Source organism: Dermacentor variabilis, unplaced genomic scaffold, assembly GCF_050947875.1.
Source record: "Dermacentor variabilis isolate Ectoservices unplaced genomic scaffold, ASM5094787v1 scaffold_18, whole genome shotgun sequence".
NCBI classification, from domain to species: Eukaryota; Metazoa; Arthropoda; class Arachnida; order Ixodida; family Ixodidae; genus Dermacentor; species Dermacentor variabilis.
Genome location: NW_027460346.1, coordinates 257,211 through 282,742, shown reverse-complemented (window position 1 = coordinate 282,742; position 25,532 = coordinate 257,211). Strand labels below are relative to the sequence as shown.

General features: G+C 47.5%; 1 protein-coding gene across 1 annotated transcript in view; it reads left to right on the top strand.

Moving 5' to 3' along the window:
* The window catches only part of LOC142568338 (hemicentin-2-like), a 125,517-nt gene that overhangs the window by 26,371 nt on the left and 73,614 nt on the right, over nucleotides 1-25,532 (top strand). Inside the window, exons 3-6 of the mRNA XM_075678344.1 lie at nucleotides 5,505-5,732; nucleotides 7,885-8,063; nucleotides 18,970-19,042; nucleotides 25,073-25,217. Of these exons, the coding sequence (XP_075534459.1) occupies nucleotides 5,505-5,732; nucleotides 7,885-8,063; nucleotides 18,970-19,042; nucleotides 25,073-25,217 (625 nt within the window). The remainder of the gene's footprint in view (nucleotides 1-5,504; nucleotides 5,733-7,884; nucleotides 8,064-18,969; nucleotides 19,043-25,072; nucleotides 25,218-25,532) is intronic.

Here is a 25,532-nt window from a genome sequence, read left to right as displayed (position 1 = left end):
ACCGTTTTCTGTAATCATACTCCTTCTGTAGACAGCCATGTATACTGACAGCAGACGGGAATTATGTAACGTTTACAACTTCACTGTGAACTAACTAATTACGTCGAGTAAATGAAACTCTGCGTAATGATAGAGTCATCTTAGCGGCCAATTTCAGTATGATTTTTTTTCCACGATACCTGCATTAGATTGATAGCTACAAAGCATTCGCGAGAAACTAGAACATTTTTTTCAGGTCGACGTGATCGACCACCGCCGGAGGGTGCAACTACGCTGTAGAAGACAAGCTAACGTACCTTGATAGAACCTTCGCGGTCATAAATAAATTCCAGCCCGTGCGACTTCTTCCGGACATGTGACGTCTGCAGGCAAAGGCCTAGCACAGCGACAGAGGACGCGCTGCAGACCTTCACGCTACAACATGAGCCGAAACAAATAAGTGCGCTTGGCGCTCATCACTTCGTCCCCTTCAATGGGGCACCGTATCCGCGTTTCTGCGGCTGATATCTGCCGCTGATATGTGGCGCATGATATCACTTAGCGACCGTGGTTGTGAAAAAGGTAGAGCCGTCGTCAAGCGCTAAGCCAAATATGAGCTGACGTGAAGGACGAACGTGTGCTAAAGGGTTCCCATACTCTTTGTGGGCGCCATATTGAGTCACCTTGCGCGCCACCTATAGGCGACGGAATTTGCGAACAGGTGGGCTACTCCCCAGCCACATCTTTTCTTCTTCCCATATGCCACTAATCCACAAGTGATCCTTACATTTCTCGTTTGCCCTTTGCCACTTCGTACCTCGCCTAATTAGCATGCCTACATCTCCGCCTTGCCCAGACCCCAGGCATTCTGTTGCACGCTTCCCACAAAATGTTCGCAATAACAGGCGGCTGCTCCAGATCTCGTAGATGTGTTTCAGTCAAGGCGCACATGCTATGGCCTTCGTCATTCATTTGCATTTGAATTTCCAGCCATTTATCCTCCCTGCGATCACCCTGCATGTTTATTTAACACATCTTAGTCTGTATACTTATCCTTTGTACGCCTCTTCTTCACTTGTCATCTAACTGTGCTCCTTGTTGGTGTGCCGCTACATTTATAGCCTAATCTACCTTTCTGAGTGTCTGTGGCCCGTCTAAAAAACCTGCTGCCCGTGCAGCGAATTAATGTCCCACTGGTGCAACTACCTGTTCAGTAAAATGTATCCCGTCACGCACGAAAGTGCCATCGCGATGCACTTTCCGGTTGATCTCAGTCACTGTTAAGTTCATTGCTATAGCTGTCGTCTAAATGTCTCTGTTTACTGCAAGCAGCGCCCTTTCAATGTCGCTTCACTTCCTTTCAATCTTTGGCACTGTCTACACTGCGTTCTGTGCGTCTTCGTAAATTTTCCCGAGTTCGTTAACCCCTTTAGTTATTTGCTTCCCGAACCCTGTCTCTGCAGTGCTTCAATTCTCCTCCTATTGTCACCGCAATCTGCGCTCCTTCACTATGTCCAACACGTGTCGCTTGGTTTTTGCCATATGACTTCCCTGACCACCTTCTCCTAAAAAGCGCTAATCTGCACTCACTCGTCCGCATCTACTTTCTCTCTTATCTCCGTTTCCGGCCTGCGCACGTTCCAATACAGCTGTCAAATACAGCTGTCAAGAGGCCAATGAGACGACGCCCAGGGAGCTCCAGAGAGCACTGTGCACATTCGGCACGGTGGCGTCAAAACGAGTTTCTCGTGTCGCCTTTCCTGTCTGACTTGCTCCTGTCATGTATACACACGCTCTGAACCACCCCCAACACGGTGTGCCGGACAGCAGCAGCCACAGCAGCAGCAGCAGCAGCAGCAGCAGCAGCAGCAGCAGCAGCAGCAGTGGGAAAGTCGAAGGAATAGGCAAAGAAAGCTTCACTTTAAATCTTATCGCTTTCGCACGATGCTCCTGTTCCGCTGAGCACCCACTCTCCTGACAACGCACGTCCGCTTCCTTCGGCTTCACTCGTGAGAATTAAGTCTCCTTTATTGGCACTTGCTGTCGCCGATGCTGACGCTCTCCCACGCACCCTCTCGCTCGTCGCTACTTGCTTTGCACCTCGTTGGTGCACTCGCCAGCACGGGTGCGTGCGCTACAAATAGCCGGGGTTCGGTTGCGCTAGGTGCGCTATATTGCGCGTAAAAATAATAAATTATGGGGTTTTACGTGCCAAAACCACTTTCTGATTATGAGGCACGCCGTAGTGGAGGACTCCGGAAATTTCGACCACCTGGGGTTCTTTAACGTGCACCTAAATCTAAGTACACGGGTGTTTTCGCATTTCGCGCCCATCGAAATGCGGCCGCCGTGGCCGGGATTCGATCCCGCGACCTCGTGCTCAGCAGCCCCACACCATAGCCACTGAGCAACCACGGCGGGTAATATATTGCGCGTAGGCCTCTACTTAACAACAACGGAACCTCGAAAGCATCAATTGGAAGAGGAGCGTAAGAATGCATAGACTCCGCAGAGATGGCATATGTATGCGATGCGTACCGAAGCGACGAGGGCGACGAAATATGCGCGACCGTAAAACGCGAGCGAGAAGCGGCCGAAAAAACAGCGACGTGCCAAGAGGACGTCCACCGAGACTAAGCTGCGTCGATTAGAGGCCGGGCGTAGACGCGTCCTTGCAAAAGCACTTCGTCGTAGACGAATTTGGCACGGCGTCTAGCGTCTGCGATCACCTCTGGTTCCAATCCGACGTCGTCAGAGTGCCACGGCCCGCGCCCGTGCCGATCATCGAGAGATCGGCGGGGGGACGCGAGTTCGTTTGGGCTGTGCAGCAAGTACAGGGGCACGATCGCGCGCCTCGTTAGAAGCAACGAATTGTCGTACCCCGAGAGGCCCTCGTTCCTGCCCTCCTCAACGAGACCATCGAGCGCCTGGTGTGACACGTCTCATGCACCCTGGCCAGTGAGGAAACGTCGAGCAAGTCGTCAACCTTGAGGTCGACGCGGAGGAAAAGGTGCGCTCGCTCCCCCCAACCTACCACCATCTCCTCTGGTGCCAACGACAGCAACGGCAGTCGGTGAAAAAGAAGAAGGTTAAAGGCAGTGAAGGCGACTCGGAGTTAGGCGGCAGGGCGCATAACATCTAAACAATGCCTCCTTTACTAGATGCCAGGCGCGTTGTCTGTAAACTCGGTTCCTGGCCCTCTCCCTTTTCTCTCATCCGCGAAAAGGTAACGAGCGCCGCTTGTGGCGGACGTCTGCAACCTAGATCACGTGCTGCGGCCTCCGAGATTACCATGGCGTCTGTTGCCATCTCGGAGGCCGGCGATAACGCTCGCTAACAGACGTCCGCGCATATAAAGCGCCGGCGGAGCATTCAGCCGCCGCTGCCACATCCGCCGGAAGTTGAAAAGGCAACGAGCGCCGCCTCACGGAATTTATGCTGAATTAAATTCAAGTAAGGGAACCGCCGCCGCAATGGGAAAGCGAGCAACACGGCTGACATCTAGTAAAGGAGGCATTGATCTAAAACACAAAATCAAAAATAGCTCAAGAAACAGATCTACAGTTGCGTCATCGACTTTCGGAAATGCTTCGTATTGACTTAGATTATCATAGAGAATTGTTTAATTCTGCCGTAAGTATTTTTTTTCCAGGACTCTTGGCTTGTGTGTAGTTACTCGATTAAACTAAACAACTCATTTCCCTTGACTCTGCAAGTGGGAGAGACAGTTATTTAGTGTGTAGTTCTTAGGGCGCCTAGAGAGGAAACGCCAGAGCTAAAAAAGAAGATAAGAAGGTTACCACCTTTCTCTTCATTCGCAAGCGCTTGCAGTATTTATTTCGCAGTCTGCGTAAGTGGCATTTTTTGCCATTAGTTTCGCTACTGCAACACACTGGGCATGACAGCTAGACTATATCACACCATATTCCGCCTCAGCGCAGGTAGTTCTGTTCAGCATCCGTGAGAATATCAAGTAAAATAGCAAACTAGGCAAGGAGGTGTCGATTCATCGTTAGGAAAAGCGCGAAGGAACAAATACAAGAGAATAAATGCGCTCGTACTGTTTCCTTCTATCGTCTTTGTCTCTTCGCGTTTTGTCTAACTGTGAACTTGAAGCATACCAACTTTTTTTTTCTCGCCAAATTCCAGAAATTGTAAGCATATGCACCCCACGACAGTTTGTATGGTATGAAGCTGTGTGGTTCGACTATGTATGGTTGCGAACCTTGGCCACGCGTAGATACAATTTCAATGTAACCTGACTCAGCGCTCTACTACCGCCATGAAAGCAGTGTTCGCGGTTCTCGTTTATTTTCTTTTTTGTTTAATTGTCCTACACGGTAGCGGCGCCCTCTCTGAAAAAAAAACAACAACAAGAAGTAGATAAATTAATACACACAGCGTCCGACCACGAGCTACGAGGAACGTAGCAGTGGGTGACTGCGTATTGCTTTAGACAACCTGGAATTCCTTAACGTGGTCTCAAAGCACAGTACACACGAGCTTCTTTTTATTTTGTTATTTTTTTAATGTATTCTTTCACGTCGTAATACAGTCACCACAGTCTGTAAGTGAGCCGGTGACGTCATGTTATGCAACAGAACGTCATAGCTACTCAGCCACCACGGCCGGTCAAAGTACGAACAAGGTACAGCGAAATAGCGGCTTATATAGCAATGTTCCACAGCACTGTTGTAGCAGCCATGCGATACAATAGAGTTGAAAGGCTCTTGAACGCCATATCAGGAAAACGGCCACTCGTTCTGTGACTCTTCACTTTTTTTTATAGCTTTCTCCACTTTTTGCGGCAATTCGCTGCCCTGTTTCAGACTGTATTACATTGTCCGGAAGGAAACAAAAAATGTCCCTTGTATCTATCGCCTACCTTTAGTCGCTTCAATCGGCACTATAGGGTTTCTGTGGACGTCGAAACGCCCGTCCTTGTCGCAATATATTTTACGAGGCCGGCTCCGACATTTAGTTATTCTATCGCTTTAAAAAACTAAATTGTGGGGTTTTACGTGCCAGAACCACTTTCTGATTATGAGGCACGCCGTAGTGGAGGACTCCGGAAATTTCGACTACCTGGGGTTCTTTAACGTGCACCTAAATCTAAGTACACGGATATTTTCGCATTTAGCCCCCATCGAAATGCGGCCGCCGTGGGTTATTCTATAGCTTTCCCCGACTCCACAATGTGCAGTCGGGGAAAACGTCAAATGAATCATGTTACGTTTTTCAAAGTGACATTTATCTAATAATCTATGTAGCCTCATAAAAAAAACCCTCACGAAGCGTTGTCAAATGTCCAAAGCCGCCCAGAAAAAACTTCCAGGTGCTCTAACAGATCGGTTAGTAAGTTTTGTCTGTAGACAACCCCCATATACAATCTAAAGGCAGCCGAGTAAACACTAATATAAGAAATCGAAGCGGTTCACACAAAAATGTATGCAGGCAATCCACAGCTATAGTTGTTGTTGTTGTTGTTGTTTGTAAGTGATCCTGGTAATGCCGGGCACGCGCAGGCAAGGAACTGGTTCCCGGTGGCGACATGGACGTCGCCCTGGACGTGGAGAACGCGCTGGCTGTTGTGGTGAGGGCGCCGGCGGCCGGTCGCTGGCAGCTGCGGGTCTCGAGCGCCGACGGCAGCCACACGGTTCGTGCCACGGGCGTCAGCGAGGCTGGGTTTCGGCACGGCTTCTCGCGGCGGCCCACTGACAGTATGCGGCACACGCATCGGACACCGCTCAGTGGTAAGCGCGCGGCGAATCACTGGTCATCACTGACCTGAGGCGGAAGAAGCGCGACCAAGTTGAGGACGCGGACGCACTCTGTGAATGGTAAACGATCAACGGTTTCGACGCCCATACGGGTTCCTTGCGTACCGGCAACTGAAACTAACTAGGAGTAGAATTCTGGACACGAAAGATAATTCCTGTAGCGATTGCGATCTGTTAACAGTCATCGAAATGCCGTTTCTTGCGACTGTCTAATCAAAGACGTCCTGAACTGGAATTCGTAGTGAAAAAAAATCTGGAAAAACGCATCCTATAGGCACGCACTCAGCTGAGCGCGCGCACAACGCAGGCAGTACAGATGCATTTTGCGGCTACAGTTTTCGTCCAAACGCATGCAAAGTTTGAGCTTTTGAATGCTATATAAATCAGCGCAATTTGAATAGTCTGAATCTTGTTGTGCGTAAATTATAATAAAAATTTAATTGCAGCAACCACTATAGATAGGTTAGCTATCGATCTTTCATTTATTTCATGCAAAGCCTTCTGAAAGTGGATAAAATTGTCTGACAGGCGCAGTTTTCAAAGCACAGGCACGAATGTTTCCAAAGTGTATTAATGTAAGTGAATCAACGGTTCCTCGTGCACATGGTGTCTGATGTGGTCCTCGCTCAAAGAACGTAAGCGCGTTCAATTCCTACATTGTCTGACATTTTTTTCACCGTGTAACCGCCTGACTGATTAGAGGAGTTAAAAAATCCTTACCAGTTTCCCTGCTGTCGTCACCATGCTAATTTATTTCTTTTTTTCTCCTTTCCGGTTTTTTTTTCTAATCTTAACAGTGACGATTGCAGTGCTCAGCGGGGTGTCGGAGTGGGAAAATTGTATTAACGGCTTCAAATTTCGTACCGCCGCAACTGCATGGATGCCCAAATATCTATTTTTAGAACCACTTGCCTTTGTCAATCAGCGCGGCACCACTGATTGTAATGTCACATTCCACTGCAAAAATTTGCCTTCTTCTCTGAGCCAGAACCAAAATCTCCGCAGACTTCGACAGTAAGGCTAACTGTGCCCCGTATAGGGTTCCTAAGCCTCTGGCCAGCTTTCATAAGTACAACTATCGCGATGTGGCTGTATGCTTTTGTCTATTCTATTTTCTTGGCGACCCAAGTATATGGTGTTTCTTTGATATTACTTCTTGATAAGCCGACCATGACCGCCTATCAAAGATGACTTCTTCCACGCGAACGAAAATACCTTAATGCATGCAGCCGCTTTGAACACTCACTAACGTAGCGAAAGGTCATATGATGCGCCTATCATGAAAATATGACTTCCAAGCCTACTAAAGTGGCCCAAACCTAAACAGAAAGACACCAGGCACTGTCGGCCATTGCCCTGAAGTTATAACTGCCAGTGGAGCATTATACTCGCGGGAAAATTTCTGTGGCAATGAAAGTAAACCTGCTGGGGCATAGCTTCAGCACAAGTGTAACCGCGCGAAGTAGTCCGGCAGCGTTTGACAGCGCCACCGTAACACCATTTTTGGTTTCTGGGAACAGACGCTAGCTTCCACGTACGACGCGGAAGAAAAAAAAACGCAAAATAAGTCAACCTGAACACTTTCTTTCAACCTGAACTTTCAACCTTTCTTTTCAACCTGAACCCAAGTTTTCTTCTCCCCAGCTTACACACGCGCGGACAAAAGTATGGGACTTCTTCCAGAAGCGCTCTCGCTTGTGCGCGCTTTGCCTCCGTATGACTTTCCCATCCTTGCCACAGAAAATTGCCCACGAGTATAGGTCGCTGTATTTACAGTCGTACAGAAAGCGAACATGACGGTCACTTCGGGTACTTTTCAGAAGCAAATCTGTCCACGCTTACACATTGCCTTGAGGGTACGATTAAAATAATAAATAAATAAATAAATAAATAAATAAATAAATAAATAAATAAATAAATAAGTAAATAAATAATAGATCGTGGCAGCGCCGTCGAATGACGCAAAACAAGATAAAACGCTGGAGTATAAATAAGTCCGTCTCTTTCTCTTGTATATTGCTTGTCTGAAGCCTGCTGGCCGGTGAGCCTCATTTCTGATGCTCACCTCCTTTTGCGTGTTACGCCAACACCCTGTAGAGCTGATGTCTCTTCCTTTCTGGATCAGGCAGCCCTACGTACGTCCTGGTCAATGGCACCGGCTCCGCGGTGCTCAAGGAACTCCATCTGGTGAACGTCCGAGGTGATCAGCTCGCCAATCTATCCCTTAACCCGGTGACACGCCGAATGACCCTCTACAACGCCAGTGGCACGTTCATTCCTCCAGACGACTTCTTCTACCTCAAAGTACGTTTATTTCTTTTTTGCTAGAGCACGTTTTGTGTTTTATTGTCACAACTAATTTGATTGGTCGAACACTGCCGTAGCGCTGGCTCCGAAAGTCAGTGGGCCCACCTAGCCGAGGCTGCAGAGCACTGCAGATGATGTGCTTTCCGTGGTCTGAAGTTGTACACTCAACAGGGAGCACACTTTCGTTGCAGAAATAGGGGAAGGGTGCGGGCGATATACAGCGCCACCAGAACGTTAGCAAACAACGCTACAAAGGGCAGGGAGTTCTGCCGTGGCGTTATGAAGGAGGCACTAGTTCGTAAGAGAAATGCAAGGTGGACGGCGCGATCAGAGTTTTAATGCGAAAGCGTTATATGCCCCATTACGCGGGAATCCGTCAGCGTTGTAGTCGGCGGCGTGACCGTATGATGGCACCAAAAATGGCCGACGTCGAAGTGTAAAACCACGCCAAAAATACTTGAATTGACGTCAAATCTCTCAGGGAGGTCCGTGTAAACAAATTGAAAAGAATATTCGTGCAATGCAAAAGAACATTAGCTAAATTTCGGTTGGGGTGGGAATCGAACCCAGGCCTCCGCGATGTGAGACGAGCCCGCTTCCCCGGCGCCAAGACGGATCTACGGTTCCGGTTGACTAAATGTCTTACTGGTGCGTGCGTCATTGCGCACGTCGCCTCGTAGCAATTTGGCGGACTAAATGCGTGGCCTAGTACGTGCCTCATTGGGCAAATGACGGCGCAGCCAATGGGGAGGAGGTGGCGCCTCGTCATGAGTTTATAAAATGAGAGTACAAAATAAAAAGCTTTAATGCCCACTTGAACGCCGCTGAGCGGTCCTTTGAGTTAAGAACTTGCGGGCAAGCGAGCGCGCTGAGACGCTTGGCTCATCTTCATTTGGCGTCACCGAAGTGCAGTTAAAACGCAGGCGAGAGTTTGCGCGCACAAGGAACGCGCAGAAAAAAAAAATTCACCAGAGCGACTATAGTGCTTTCGCATTCCCGCAAGCAAGCAGTCTTAAGTGCCTCTCGCATTCCCGCAAGCAAGCAGTCTTAAGTGCCTCTGTCGAATTTTTTTTTTCGCCTTTAAAACGATCGAAGGCTTTTTAGGCGAGTTCATAAGCTATAGATATAGGCTTTAGACTGGTATACTTTATATACTGGTATACCAGTATACCAGTATACTGGTATACTGGTATACTTTAAACTGGTATAGACATAGCTTTAGACTGGTAAGGGCTTCTTGCCAATGTCCAGCCCCCTTCGCTAATATGTGTCAGCGCCAAGATTGACTGAAATTTGCTTTTAGGAACACTCCTAGCGCAAAAAACTTTCGTGAACACAGATACAAATTGCCGCAAGCACAACTGACTGCGTTCTTCTGAACTCAAAGCATGTGAAAGAGACACTAACTGCAGCGTCATTAGCGGACGCAGAGCGGCCGTGACCGTGATTCCCCGCACCCGGAAATAAGCTCAATGAGCAGTGCATGTTGGTGTTTGCCTCCTGCTCGTTGGTTGTATTTTTCTGACACTGTTTTTTGCACAGGTTGAGACGTTGCCACCGGAGACAGTGAACAGGAATGAATAATATAGAAACAATGCTTCACTTCAAGCAAAACACGATGCGGAACTTAGTTATAACTAATACTCTCTTGCGAATCGCTTTTGCGCGCAATCCCGTGAATGTACCCCAACTATTTAGATGAAACTGAATTGAATGCAATGAGAATTCATCCGGCTGTTTCAATTATTCTACTTGCCTCACTGATTCGTTCTCCCCATAATTCGCCAATATTCGAATTCACTCTTGTAGTTACAGTCAACCACAAAATTTTACGGAACACGAAGTCCTAGAAAAATCTGAATATCTGCTCAGCCTCAGAAGACATCCTAGTATTCGCATCTATAACCTCTACCAGTATATGTGAAGAATAGCGTGATCGGTTTTACCGACTGCTGTTACAGGCTGCTCGGAAATTAAATGTTTTTTGAGATACCATGGTCTGTAAACTTGTGTGTTTGACTGTACCTGCGTGCACTTTATGTAACGGGTGTAATGTACTCTTAAAACGTAAATACCTTGTGCCGATATGCAGTGCCACGTCAATGAAAGACTATGTTCCGCGCGCGTAACCTTCGATTCAATTACCTCACACTAAAGGCTTAAGTCGAGGCACGCCAGAAACAGCTTCCAATTGCCACTATGACCATCAACAAGCCAATAGCGAGAATGTTCCAAAGCGAGTACATTTGTGAAATTGTATGGGAAAGGAAGTTTGGTTCTTGGACTCTAAACGGCTCTACTAGTGCGGTAGTCATTCCGCCGGTGTCAATCTACAAGAAGTTCAAGATCAGCCACGTCACGACATCGACAGGGTCCCAGCTTTCAGGCCCTCCGTAGCGCAGTGCTGTATGTGCAGCGACAGTCACCAAATCACTGGGCTACACTCTGTGACTCAAAGGCAGCCGTTCAATCACTCTCATCAACTCTGCGCCGCTGGCCACATGAACAACTGGTAGCAGAGATACGATTACGCTACCATCAAGTGGCGCACACAAGCCACGACGTTGTATTTCAGTGGCTACCTGAGCACTGCAGCATCACTGGCATTGAGTGGGCTGACAAAGCTGCCCGTGAGGCACATGGTGAATGTGAAATTACCTCGATACCGAGAACGGATGCAGCGTCGCACCTCGGCGGTCTTGCCCATAGGAAAATGGAACCCACCGGAGTTCCCCAACTAGCACATATATGGCACGGACCCACACATGAGGTTACAGCTTCTACCTGATTATAACCGACGGGAAGAAACATCACCGTGCCGCCTGCCAGAGTTGTTTTTTTTTCACGAACGCCTACTCATTCCTAATTGGAATTGCGGACAGTTCCAACTGCAGCACATCTGGGGTCGAACGAACGACCAAACATATTTGGTGTGACTGCCCCACTTACGAACATGAGACGACTGCCCTTCGGACAGCTTTGGGACACTTAGACGACAGGCCCTTCATACAGCAGACGATTTTGGGCCCGTGACCTAGTGCCTGTGCTATGTGCGAGGCCACAAAGGCACTGGTGCGCTTATTGAAGTGCACCAGCCTGTATAGCGTACCTCCTGTAACTGATTCAAGGATGAACGCTTGTGTGTGCAACAGTGTAAATAGTGAACTTCTTTCTTCCTTCTTCTCTTTCAATCCCCTTTCCCTTTCCCAAGTTTAGGGTAGCCTGCCGGGCTCACTCTGGTTAGTCTCCCTGCCTTTCTCTTATGACTTCTCTCTCTCTCTCTGATTCTTGTTCGTTTAGAATTCTAGGTGTTTCTTTAGCGCCAAATTGATCGCGAGCTACACTATGTATATATGACACCCTTAGTGGCAATGTTAAATGGTGCAATTATGCAGATTTCTTATGCTGGAGAAAGAAGACGACAAAGCTGCTGCTGTCTGTCTAAGTAGCTCTGCCTGCATTTCTTGTTGTTTTCTGGTTATCTTACTGGTCCGAACTGTTCAAGACGTCGCACGACTCGAAAAGATACCTTCCGTACCGGAGACCGAGGGGTGCTGCGCCAGCCGTCGCCTCACAAGGTGCTAGAAGGGCCGAAGCTGGCACCGGCGAGCACTCCGCCACGACCTCTCAAGGGGTGACACCAGGTCAGAATCGCCAGCTGGTTTTTTACAAGCCTGCCCGACTGCAAGCGACAAGACACTGAGGAATCTGAGGACGAATCAACAATTATCGGGAGCACGACGAGGCGAACCTTTCAGACCTAGATTTAAACGAGGCTGGCTTCCGAATCGTGCGACATCGTAGCGACAGGACGGTGGGCATTCCTGTGGTAATCACTGCAGCGTCAGAAGGGGGTAATTTAGGGCAAGTGAACCCTACTGTCCTATATTCTGAGATTGAAACGATTCTCGGTGGAACCTCAGTCAAGTGCCATTTCATGGCGCAGGAAGCATTGCTCTTGGATGTAGAGACAGAAAGACAAGCTAATGTCCTAGAGAACAAGAATATCGGTGGCATAGCCATATCTGCCCGTGTTCCACACAGTTACATGAAAAACACATGCATTTTTAGGGGAGTCCAAAAATGGTACTCGGATGAAGAGCTGCTCACCTACCTGAGACCTCAGGGAGTATTCCATGCGAGAAGAATCATCCGTCGGGCCCAAACTCGTCGTCTTAATGGGAGTCGAGGCGCGCTGACTTTGTCGTTCTCACATTTGTTCTAAATTCTGAAGGCCCGGAGAAGATCAACCTTGGTTTCACCAGACATGAGCTTGTCGACTACGTGGAGACACCACAACGCTGTTTTAAGTGCCAACGCGTCGGACATGTAGCTAAATACTGTCGTGGCAGATGTGAGATCTGTGGGGGACCTCATGGCTTTAAAACGTGTGCAAGTAAAGACAATTTTATGTGTGCAAACTGCGGCGGCGATCATCGAGCTATCTACGGCCGATGTCCAGCAAGGACAGCCGCTCAGCGAAGGAATAAGGTGTTTGTCCTGGGTCCAAAGCATGCAAGCGCACCATCGAACAAGAAGCATAGGCCCAGTGCGCCACAACTAAGTGGTTTGGAAACAGATTACGCATCTAGTTTCGCGCGTCTCACACCGTCAAGAGAAGTTATTGAGCAAACGCAACTGGTCCACGTCGCAGTAGAACATGTTCCAAAAGAGTCCGAAATACGCACCTATGCAGCCGCAGTGAACCGACCTCAAGTACCAGTTGGAAGCCCTCAGCAGGAAAACTGCAAACATGTGATACGCGCTTTGTTCACGGCACTACAATCACATGTCGGGAAAATGCCTGCGAGTTCAACGAAGCATATGCTGGAAACAGTGCTGGCTCTTCAGTCAGTAATACTCTGCTCTACTTCCGCATACCGTCATTAGCGTAACGGCACTTTCTCGCCCACCTGGTTCATTCCGCCGTTCAAAAGTGCCCTTAATAATGCAATGGAACTGCGCCGGTATTTTACAGCGTCTGTGCGAATTCAGCCTTTTCCTTTAAGACATGCCTATACCAATACTAGCACTCTCGGAGGCTGGTCTCCCAAATGAAAGGACGATCCCGGGGTACATCAGACACGGCAGTCCGGGTATACCTTCATTTGCAAATGGCTGTGCAGTGATATACGTCAGGCGCGAAATACCTCACGTCACCTTGCCTGTGCAAGACCTTTGTTCTAGCTCCTTGGAAGTCGCAGCTGTGCAAGTGTGCCTAGAAAACCGAAAACTCAGTGTGGTGTCGGTGTATGTAAGTCCACGAAGAAAGGTCTCCATAGAGCCGTTTTTAAAGGACCTCGCCTAGAATAATCTGTGGGGGTTTTAACGCATATCATTACCTTTGGGGAGATAAGATTGTAGATTTGCGCGGCGAAGAACTTGTCGCTGCCGCGGATGCTGCTGACTTATGTGTGGCGAACTATGGCAAACCGACTTTCTTCAGGCCACCTGATTAATGGAGTGTCATAGACCTCGTGTTAAACTCTACGGATCTTTTGGTATCATCGACAACGGCCCCAGACAGGATGGGCAGCAACCACTTCCAATTTTCACTAATATCATCGGACTGCAGAATGCTGGTCGACAAGTTTGTACTGTGATACCGTGGGATACATACAGAGAAGCGTTGGATGAATGCCCTAGTGAGCTGTTCGAAGATATGTTGCGGAGCAATAGAGTGGCTACTTCAGTGTTGAATCTGCCAGGCCATTTTCCTACTCCTGACCTGAAACTAAAGAATCTCTGCGTAGGGTGTAGGAGAGAGGAGTGGAAACTAATGAGAAAGAAGGGAAATCCGTCTGCGAAAACTGAATATAACAGGATAAACACTGTCATCCGTCGTCACACAAAAAGGTTAAGGCGAGTTCAGTGGGCTGCTTTCTGTGAGAGCTTGTCGGCATTTACTCACATGAAAAGGATATGAGGAGGTATCAATGGCCTATCCGGAAGGATTCGCCCACACAGGCCATTCGAAGCACGTGCTTTAAAGCAAGGAAGAGATTTACCAACCCTTGCAGAAGATTTTGCAGATGTATACACATCTGGCAGATCAGCGGGAATGGCGACTCCTCTGCCATCTTAATCATTGCATGGAATGGATACGCCATTTGGCGCTTAGCAGATAAAAAAGACGCTGTGCTGTGGATCCCGATTTGATCAACATTCAAATGCTGACAAATCTGCCATGCGAGCGAAGGCGAGCTCTTCGGGACATATTTGATCGCGTCTAGAGTACAGGAGAGATCCCTGTAACGTGGAAGACAGCATGAATGGTGTCAGTGCTCAAGTCTGGAAAGGATCCTGAGAACCATGTTCCATATCAGCCAGTATCGCTAACATCATGGGTATCAAAGTTGATGGAACGACTAATATGTACGAGGTTAACATGGTATCTTGAGCAAGGAAATAGACTGCCATCGCGTATGAACGGCTATCGCCCACGGTTTAGTGCCCAGCGCAGTGTCGACCATCACGTATGCGCCCTTTTGACACTCGCTATCTTTATGGACATTGCCAAAGCATACGATTGTGCGCTTCATACTGGCATCATCAATGGACTCCAAGCCCTGGGTGTCTCTGGAAATGCTCTTCGCTTCGTCCATGAATTTCTTAGAGAGTGACATGTTCAGGTTAAGCTCGGAAATATAATGAGCGAAAAGCGACGCATTTCCCTCGGCGTACGTCCTACAAGGAAATGTCCTCCCTTGCTTTTTATAGTTGCCATGGCCACCCTTCCAGACGCACTGAAGGTAGGTTGGACGGCTGTTAAAATGTCCATCTACGCAGATGACATCTGCATTTGGATCTCGGGGTAACAGGAGAAACGTTCGGCCCGCATCACCCAGGGTGCAATTTCCGTCATCGATTGTCACTTATCGACGCTTGGCCTATTTTTATCAGCGGAAAAATCTGCTTTCACGCTTTTCCCGGGAATGAGGCACAAGTCAACTTGCCTGTCGCTGAATAATAAAGGTCATCGGATTCGTCGTGCAACTTAGTGTTCGCTTCCTGGGCATCACCATCGACAGCAAGCTGCTCTGGCGACGCGCAGTTGAAAGCGCTGTGGCTGCATCAGTGGAAGGTCAGCGAACTTCGTCGAATGGCAGGTGGACGTTGGGAGAACAATCCTATGTCTATGCTTAAACTGAAGGCTGCACTGATAACGAGCCGCATTCTTTATCAGCTGCCGCCTATATTACCATCACCCAGCCAATTCGAGCACTTTCAGGCAGCGAACAGAAAGGGATTTTGCTTGGAGATGGAAATTCCTCAGGTGACTTCAAACAAGTAGGTTAATTATGAAACGGAGACTCTTCCACACCACCTTTTGGCATCTCAGACCTTCCTGTTGCAGCTTTCAAGGCTGCAGGCTTTCAAGGCAAAGCGCGTACAAGTGAGAGCGCTTCTGCAAAGAGTGCCACGTTTTAATCCACGGTAGTGTAGGCCGGGGAAGACAAAACATAAACACCTTATTAGCAAAAGGTAAACAAGACAAAACACACCATGAGTGCAAAAGTTTACTTATTTTGCGGCTTTTCCCTCCCGCGTCTAGGGAAACGCGAAACCGTCGCACGTGAAAGCTGCGTCGACTCAGCGTCTGTTCCGAGCAACCAAAAGCACTGTCAAATGCTGCCAGACTACTTGGCGCGGTAACACATGTGCACCAGCCACGAACCCATAGCATTCCTTTCATTGTGACATAAAGTCGTCCGCGAGTATGGTTAGCCTGCAATCGTTTTAGAGCGCAGCTCTTCTGCACTTATTCCTGCGGCGAGCGTCGGCGTAACCGATTGAACGCGCGCCGCGAGGAATAAAGGCGAACGCGGAGCGCAGCGGGAGATGAAAGAAACGCGATAGCGCAGGTGGACGGTGCAGTGGAACCATGAGGCGGAAAGCGGAAGAGGAGCGCAGGGCATACGGCCTTGCCATGCGTAGAGTTGCCGGCGGCCTAGGCATCATCAGCCGCGTGGGCGATATAATTTGCGCTTCCGAGGCCGGGGATTGTAGGGGGCTGTGAGGTTGGGAGGACTGCGCTCGTCCGCGGCGTCAGCTGCTGGGCTCAGTCCGCGGCACCAGCGTGTGTGACAGGGATCACTGCTTTTGCAAAAGGCAATGGTGAGCGACTACGAGTAAGGCTCAACGTAACACGCTGAACCGTGCTCCCTCAAGGGCTGCAGAAGATAACGCCAACCTTTCCTTTCTCACGAACCACTTCTCCCTTGGGTGTTGCCGCCGCTGACACTGGTGGCACGACTTCCCCGCGGCGAAAGGCCACTCTCGTTGTTGGTGGAACGAAAGCGCGAGAAGACAACCGTAGTGCCGCGCAAGACGGGCTGTGCGGCGGCGAAGACTACGATATGGCGCCAGAGTAGCGCGCGTCATCTCTATAGAAACAAAGGGCTGCATGAGCGGACGTCTGTCTGCAGCGGCTGCTATGAATAGCAACCACGCGTCACCCACGCGCTTCTCTCGCGATCTCCCTATTAGCGAGGTAGGCGCGCCACGCTTTGCTCCCTTTGGAACACTTTGCGTTCCACGCCTGTCAATATCTCGCGAAATCAAAACACGTATAGAGTTGCGATCAAATTTCGCATTAGATAGTATCGTAATCTTCAGTGAATTTTTCTTTTTCACTTCTCACGCTCTCTATTTAGAAATGGTATACCACGGTAAACCTTTTCGACATTGCCAAAAATGCAGTTTACATTTTAGCACGTTGCAACTTATAAATGCATATGTTGCTCCAGTAGTCTCCGTGCAACGCTTCGAGAGCGCTGTGAAAAAGTTTTTCGCTCAGTTGGATAAAACCCAATTAAGATATATCAATCTTGGATTTCTTGTTGTGAATAGCCTCCGTAAAGTCAAGTGTGAGCTTGGTAGATCGTTGACCGCTGTGGCGTTGATAGGGTTCCTGGTAAGCACGCACTAAACTTACATATAACGAGAAATAGATATATAGTCGCTCTCGTGCAACCACCGAGCGAATGGAGGCTAACACATACGTATAGTCACAGTGTGATTTCCTTTCATTCTTCTTTGTGGTTCACCTGCGTTGCGTGCTAGCTTTAAACGTTCCTTCAGAGTAGCTGCGTGTTTTCCGTTCCAACGAATTCATCGTATCAAGTAATTTTCAGTTCATCGTTTTTGAAACATTACATCATACAAGGTGCATGACTTAAGGACCGTAACGCTCATCATGGATGATTTTTTGTGATACCTCAAAAATTTTTTTGCAAATAATGTTCTGAAAACAAGGCAATAGTATAAATTAGAGGCTGAGTGAAGCTGATCATTGCAATACATTAAAATTTGCATGGCAATTTAGGTGAGAAGACCGTCTTGCAGCGCTTAATACAGCACCTTTACTCCTCTCTTCATTGGTGTTCTTGCAGTGCAGAAAGCGAAAAACTGCTGAAAATAATATTTTAAATATCCAACGTGGTCATCCATTCCGAACGTCCAAGTAGCAAACCAGAAGTATGTTGAAAGCCATAAGGGTGAGGTTTACAAAAAGCCACTTGCTTTTCAGACTTCCTACGCTGGAGGAAGCTCGGTAATGTCAGCGTGCGCAGGACTTCCCTGTTGTATTTGCTCATGAGCCACTAAATCTTGAAATAAGGAAAAAACGAAGTGAACGCGGAATTATATAGCTTGTCGCATCACGTTGCGTACAGACCACATTTCTTTACTCTCAGCGTTCAGAGTAAGCTTACTTATTCTCGATCTATTCACCATCTATCGGCACGGCCAGTGCAAGGACTGGGTGCTTGATGACGGGGCAGCTGACGAAAAAGCCATGCCGATCGAACACTAGCGCTAAACATGCGAGAGGAAAGGGCTGATCACTATTTTGGTCGTTCGTTCCGCCTGTTCCCGCAGCCCCCGGCAAAAGATGGCTGCCACCCACAAACGATGCAAATTATGGTTTACAGTCCAAGTTGGTAAGGGGTGGTTTGAGCACGTAACCATAAAGATTTCTTGCACTAAATGCCGTCCTCCGAAGGCGCGACAGTTCTGGCGTTGTGATACCGATTGCTACCTTGCGTGACGAGCTCCCGAACGCTGACCAAATTATCTTACGTAAGAGCAGTTGTGCTAGTACGTGCCTGCCGGCATCTGCGATATGTTTATGACGTTAGTGTGAAACCTTTGCACCTCTAACATGGCTAATGGGCACCTTTCCTTGAAGCACTTGAAGCTCGCTGGCGAACGTTTTGTCCCAGCCTTTATCATACAACGAAGCTGTTTGCCCCTAGCTCCTACATTCATCTCCCGCATGTGTTCCCAGGGGGATACCACGTGGACAGGAGTGAGTAGGTCTATCCCGGAGATAGTGCAATCAATAGCAGACCGACCCATGGCGGAGGTGAAGCAGGCTTCAAGCACTCCGCCAACTTCCAAAAATGAGTTTAATAGCTTGGGTCCAAATAGAACCACATAAATTTGGATATATACTTCATATATATATATATATTAGCAAGTGCCCTTAGTGTAGCAAGTTGTCCTTCATGCGCTTTATTTGTTTTAAATCCTGTTTGACTAATAATGAGAGCAGGGGCAGTGCGGTGACCACGGCGGCACATGTGTCGGCATAGTGGTGCCATATTAAAAAGGATGTATGCAGCAAATGTATGCATACCATGTATGCAGCCTAAAAAGTTTCACTGGTAATGCGTCCCCGTATGAATGTTGCGGCCAAAGGACTTTTTTTGGCAGGGAATGCAAAGTGCAGATTGCCGGCGTACGGTGTTACAAAGATAGCGAATGTGGACAGGCTGTCTGTGCTCGGCGGAAGGAGTCACCGCACCAACTAGTGCCCAACTTTAATCCTTCGCACCAGACACTTTAGTAGGTACGAGGGTCAGTGTGAACTCCTCGCATATTATTGTTCTACTCCTAGGTTGTCGGCACGGACAAGGCAGGCTACCCTGTTAACCGGCTCACTCCTACGGCAATCAAGGCTGAGCCTCCAGGTAAGATCTGCTTCCCTTGCATCAGCTCAAGGTCAGCAGACCTGCTAATAATTGTTATTGGCAGAAACAAGTTCGTCCATGGCGTCATGGTAGCGAGCTCGCCAAAGAGTTTGCCATGCAAAACTGCGCGACTATATTGCAATAGCAGTTATGATCTATAGGTGGCATCGGATATGCTCTTCCTGGCTTGTGTGTTACCCATATCCTCGGGGGCGCCCAATGTGCTTTTTTAATTAAGCACCAATTAGTCCAGAATCAAGATCCCTGTGAGTTTTACTTGTTGCTTGGGAATATTGTTCGTGAAACTTGGTCTCTTAAAGTCACAGGCCTCATATCCAAAGCAGTAAATACGCTCAGCAGCTAATCCCTTGGTCTATAATGTGAAAACTTGGAGGCCACAGCGTGGTGACGATGACACATAATAGTGGCTTGATGTTTTCTTTTCTTTCTTTTTTTACAATTTGCTATGGAACGCAAAATATATTACTCGTTTTCAGAGCTTTCCTCAAAATTCAGACAGAAATCGCCACTACGGCGTCCTTTATATATCGTGCAGCTCCATAGCTTAGGCGGTCATGTCCCATCGTGCGTTCGTTCGTTCGTGCGTGCATGTGTGTTATAGTTTACACTCAAAGTTTATACCGGATAATTCGAGCACGTAGCCAGAAGCCTTTCTTGGACTAAATGCCTTTTTTACGATAGTACTTTTTTGCAAAGATGAATCGAGTCTCAACATCGTAAGGTCGCAAGCGTAACTGTCAGCTACAATGCTTACAGCTCAGCACAGAAACAATTTAGTGCACGGTTCAATTAGCTCAGCTAGCGCACTTCAGCCTCAAATCGACGGAAACGACAATAGATGCTTCATCTCTGTCATGCGGTAACAGATGTGTGTTCACAGTAATTACGGTATTTCAAAAAGAACTGAGACATAAATTTCACCTGGCGTTTCTCTTCATATTTTATGAGATAACTACCAAGTACATCAACACTATCAGGCTCAGTTTGTTGAACACGCAGAATATAATTAATTATGTAGCGTTCAAAACGCGCGCCAAGTGGTGCGCAGTTTTCTTGTTATGTCACAGAAGACCGATGTGTTCTTCCCGTGCCATACCTCAAATTACGGACGCGCTGATCGGTCAGCCCAGTGCAAGGGTTGTACGCGAGTCCGTGAGTGCTCGCCGTATGCTGAACGTATTATTAGGCCGGGATCTTGTACACTTTCTTTCTGGTCACGAAACTTTGCCGAAAGTTTCACATAGGTACAGAAGGTGGCACCAGATGCGCTGGCGTAAGTACTGCTGGAAGAAAAGTAGGGAAACGTCAAACAACGGAGGCGTACAAAAACAAAGTCCACAATAAGGATTCAGGAAGTTTCGTTATGGCAATAATTAGCTGTTCTTTTTTTTTCTTTTTTAACACGGGTAGCGCATTAGGCAATATAATAAGATCTTGGTGGCGCAATCCATCACCCCGTTCCAGAGGGGACGCTCATAGAATCCATCTATCCACCCGGGATTTCTTCTGTCCAAATAAAGAAGAAAACGGAGGCGTTTCCTACAACAGTTTAGGAATATAAGCAATTGGTAGTCGTTATGCAGAAGGAGATAAGAAAGACAAGAAAAAAATACTGTTGGATTGGAAAGAGGAAACCACGTAAGTGGTGGAAGAGGGAAATAAATGAAGTTATAGAATAGCGTAAGCAGGCGTCTAGGGATCATCGAGAAGCCAAGAAGTTCGGATTACACGAAGAACAAATACCGAGAAAAGAAAAGGGTGGCGAGTGAGCTCATGCAAGCTAAAATCAAACGCATAAGTGAACGTTGGGTGCATAACATTTGCAAACAAGACAATGGCGCACCAGAAAGATCCTAGAACCATGTAAGGACACGCGGAGCTCCAATTAAAAATTTGCAGACGGCTATAAGGGATGAATACGGTAACATCTTCGAAGGAGACGATGCGCCGCGGCACCTCACAGACACTCTTAGGGCTAACTTCGGTAAAAAAAAAAAAGCGTAGTTCAGACCTAACCAAATCCAGCGTCAACATGGAAGCATGAGAGATCGAAACTTACCATAGAACACTTTTACCGCAAAAAAAAAAAAATAATAAGAGCCGAAGGAAATATCCCTAATAACTGCCGCAGGACCCGATGCCGCAAATCGCATTACAGCTAATAAAAAAAAATTACCGACGATTACGTTACTTCCTAATGCGAAATGTGAGCGCAGCAAATAAGCTGTTTCACCTTTTGGATAGATTGAGGCAAAGAAATCGAGCAACACATGTATGCGCTATCACATAATTTTTTTTTATTTTTCACACGTATTCCTTTAACAAAGACTCCACTAACAGTTCTTGACAGTCATGAAGGAAGCTTTGTGGTCGGAGAAATAGACTGATATATGTTCGACTTGGTACACCAATGCTTGATTCTCAAAGACGAGATCTATACAAGTGCCTCGCGAGGTTGTCACAGCCGTGGGGGAAGCAGAGGCTAAGCGCCGCCGCCGAGAAGACCCTGCCGTTCGCGCCACCGAAGCGGAGGCTCATCGCCGCCGTCGAGAGCAACCAGCAGTAAGCGAGGCTGAAGCAGAAGCTCATCGCCGCCGCCGAGAAGACCCTGCAGTTCGCGCCGCCGAAGCGGAGGCTCATCGCCGCCGTCGAGAGCAACCAGCAGTAAGCGGAAGCGGAGGGGGGCGGCGTGTACACCCAGCGGCAAACGATGGGGGCAGAAGCGCGCGCAGCAAGCGGACAACACGATAAAGGGAGGAGGGAAGAGATAGCAGCGACTGACTGATGCCGCTGACGGCGATAGTGAGTCAACCCCAGCTATCCGCCACACAAGAACAGGGGGGGGGGGACCCTTTCCTCCTCTTTCTGCATGGCGGCGACGGTGTTCTATGCAGTCACGTTATCTTGACTCTCTAGCGGCGTCAGCGGCATCCAGCGGTATCAGTCGGTCGCTGCTAGCGCTGGGGGGATGAAAGGGGGGCGGAGCTGGTTACGAGGCCGACGACGACGCCGACGCCGACGACGACGACGACGACGCGAAACCCAGGAACGGACGCCAAAGAGCTGCGCTCTAAAACCTCGGTCCAAAGAGCAAGGTACTAACTGCAATGCTGCAATTTCAAAGAGCAATGATGACTAATTCAACAAGTGATTAAAAGGAAGAAAAATTTTATTGGATGCTGTGAAAGCAAGGTGAACCTCATTTACAAAGGCAAATGTTATAAGGATAGGACGAGCTCGTACAGGCCAGTTACATTAACGTCGGTGCTATACAGAATGGCAGCGCAGACCATAAAATTACAACTGTCGACATGGGCGGAAACAAATGATGTACTGGGGGAACTACAGAATAGGTTCAGACCAGGTTCGAGTGCCACCAAGAGACACCTAAGTCAAACATTAGGGTGATCTATTATTATTATTATTATTATTATTATTATTATTATTATTATTATTATTATTATTATTCTGAGGACACCTGTGTTTTGTGCTCCGGGCCTTTCTTCGGCAAAGAGCAATTATTTTGCTCGATTTCTTGCGGAGAACGTGCACACGCGAAGGGTATTGCGTGACCGGAGAACGACCTCGAGCTGCTGATGGCGGGTGAGCAGGCATTTACCTGTAACGTGTGCCAGAAAGCCGGCATTTCTGCAGTTAAGCTTAGCGGTGTCATCCATCAAGTACTCATAATTGGTAATTTCAGTACGGCTGGCAGTTCCTGGCAAACTGGTGAAATTTAAACCCATTCGTTTTACTCATTGGGGCAAGTGCAACTCGCTACTTGATTTTATATCTTTTACATCTCTGTGCCCATTTAACAATATTCTGAACTCTTGTGGCAATGTACTAGGCATATGCATTAGTAACGCAGAAGCTGTGAATGTGTCCTGTGGCGCTTTCCCCTTGTCATGCCCGATAAATATTATCCCCCGCTTCATATTTTTTTTACATTTCGCCATACCTATAGTAGCAGTAGATTAAAGGATATAGCAGTACCTCGGTCTTTTAATTTCTGACGCGGAGATTACGTGCGTCTTTACCAATGTCTTAATAATGCGGGCTAGTCCTCAGTCATAGAACTAAGAGATGTTAATGACCAAATCACAGTATTCACGAATATTCTTCACGATCGAATGAAGAACTTCACACCACTAAAATGTGCTAAACGTTCTAAATTTCCCCATTGGTTTACTGTTGAACTGAAAACAGCCTTAAAGCTTCAAGACTGTGCTCATAGAAAGTCACAGCGTACGAATCAGGAACACTGGCATATATGTTTCAAAATGTACAGGGTCTGAGCGCCTTTACAGGCCTAATCATTCCATCCATATAGCACATGTGGAAGCTAGTACTTCTAAAAAATAAAAATCGTTCTGGAGGCACGTTCGTGGGCAGTCATCCAACAATACGAAACAAGATATTCCTCTACTTAGTGGCTACAGTCAATCTGTTCCACATGTCGCAGGCGCCTTCGCCCTATACACTTCGGGTCTGTGTACGCTGAAGGGCACAGTGACGGAGTTAGTGAGATTTCCAATCACCCTTCTCTGGACTCAAGTCGATCGGTCTCAGAGGAACTTGTTTTTAGGAGCATCAAACGCTTAACAGCGTCTTTTTCGTGTGAACCTGATGACATTCCGCTTGCTTTGATTAAGACGTACACGGTCTTGCTTGTTCCATCTGCTGACTTGTATATTTAATTCTGCTTTAAAAGCAAACACATTCAAAACTCGTCAATTTTGTTATATGCTGATGACGCGAAATTTTTCGAAGTGGTAAAATATGTTAATGATTGCAGCGCTGTTCAGACGGACATTGCGAATTTGGCGTCATCGTGCGGTGGAAACAAGCTGGTCATAAATGTACCAAAATCGAAAATTGTAAGCTTCACGCAGAAGACTAACAAGACCTTATTTCCCTATAGCGTTAAAGACGTTCTCCTGCCAAGAGCTCGGGGAACGAAGGACCTTGGAGTGTACTTCGATAGCTCTGATTTTGTCGCCCCACGCTCAACAGACGAGGCAGCGGGCGCTTCGAACGCTCGGGACAGTATGTCGGGTGACGAGAGACTTCTAACAGCCTGGGCCATTTGTAACTTTATATGAGAGCGTATGCCTTCGAGTTCTAAGTACGCCTCCGTCGTTTGGGGCGGTACTTGTAGGTCAAATTGTGAACTTCTCAAAAGTGCAAAAAAAGTTCACATCTATATTTCAACATCAATTCTGTCAAAAGCCTCCCATCTTCATAGAGCTAACAGAGACTCTCGCATTACCTACCCTCACCTGTAGACACAACAAATGAGATGTTCTTTTTCTCTGTGAATTAATACGTGGAAATATCTGCTGCTGGCACTTGCTTTCTAATGTGCGCTTTTACATTCCGAAGAAAAGCACAAGGAAACAGCGCGCCTTTCAGCCTTCCGATTTTTGTGACCCTGTATCTAGACTGCAGGCGACATATAGCGCCCATTCTGAGTGCCTGGATATCTTCGTACTTAATTTTAATACCTTCCAGAAAGGAGTTGCAGAGGAATTTCAATAACTTAACAAAAACTCTTATATCTGTTGTGTGTTCCGTCATTCTATAATCATTTTCTGTTTCTCCCCTTTTGCTTTGTATTCTCTTCGTGTACACATTTTATGCTGTGTTACAATCTATATTCGCGAAATTGATGTTTCTTTTTGTGTGCGTGCGCGCGCACTCGTGTACGTGTGTATATGTGTGGGGGCTTGCGCTGTTTTTCCTGTGCATCGTTTTGCCGAGTGCGCCAGCACCAATACGCTCGAGGTTGTTCCTGGGTACTTTAAGAAACACTTTGATTGATTGATTGATTGATTGATTGATTGATTGATTGATTGATTGATTGATTTATTGATTTATTGATTGATTGATTGATTGATTGATATTAACCATATCATTCACCGAGGATACCAGTCTTGTTGGATTGGTTGGAAATTTGGGCCAAAGGTGATATTACGCTGATGCCTAAACGCTTCTTTGCTCCTGAAGACGTTCCAGAGGTAGCTACCCGCCAGAAGGTTCTCGCCGCAGCCGGGGGGAACGTCACGCTTCGTTGCTCCCTCCGCTCCCTCTTGCCTGCAGTGGTACATTGGCTCAAGGATGGCACTCCACTGGCTGGTCCACAGCGTTTCCGGTAAGCCTTGGCATTGCTGTTTCTGCATTCCAGCAGAATATGATACTGGTTTGCGCGCGACTTAGCAAATGTGATCTACGCACCGGGAAAAGGAAACAAAACACCATTATTGATTTAGCCCAAACTTTTCCTCTGAAGGATGCCATCTTTGTCGCAATGCAATTGTTTCTGATACTGCTGTTCCCGTATTGGCAATTTTTATTGTTTCATATTTTTAGCGAAAGCGTGTTTCAAGTGAGCACCAATGACCAAGCTAGTTAATTTATATTAAAATTCAGTCTGCTAAGGTTTTGTAGATCTTTTTTACACTGTGCC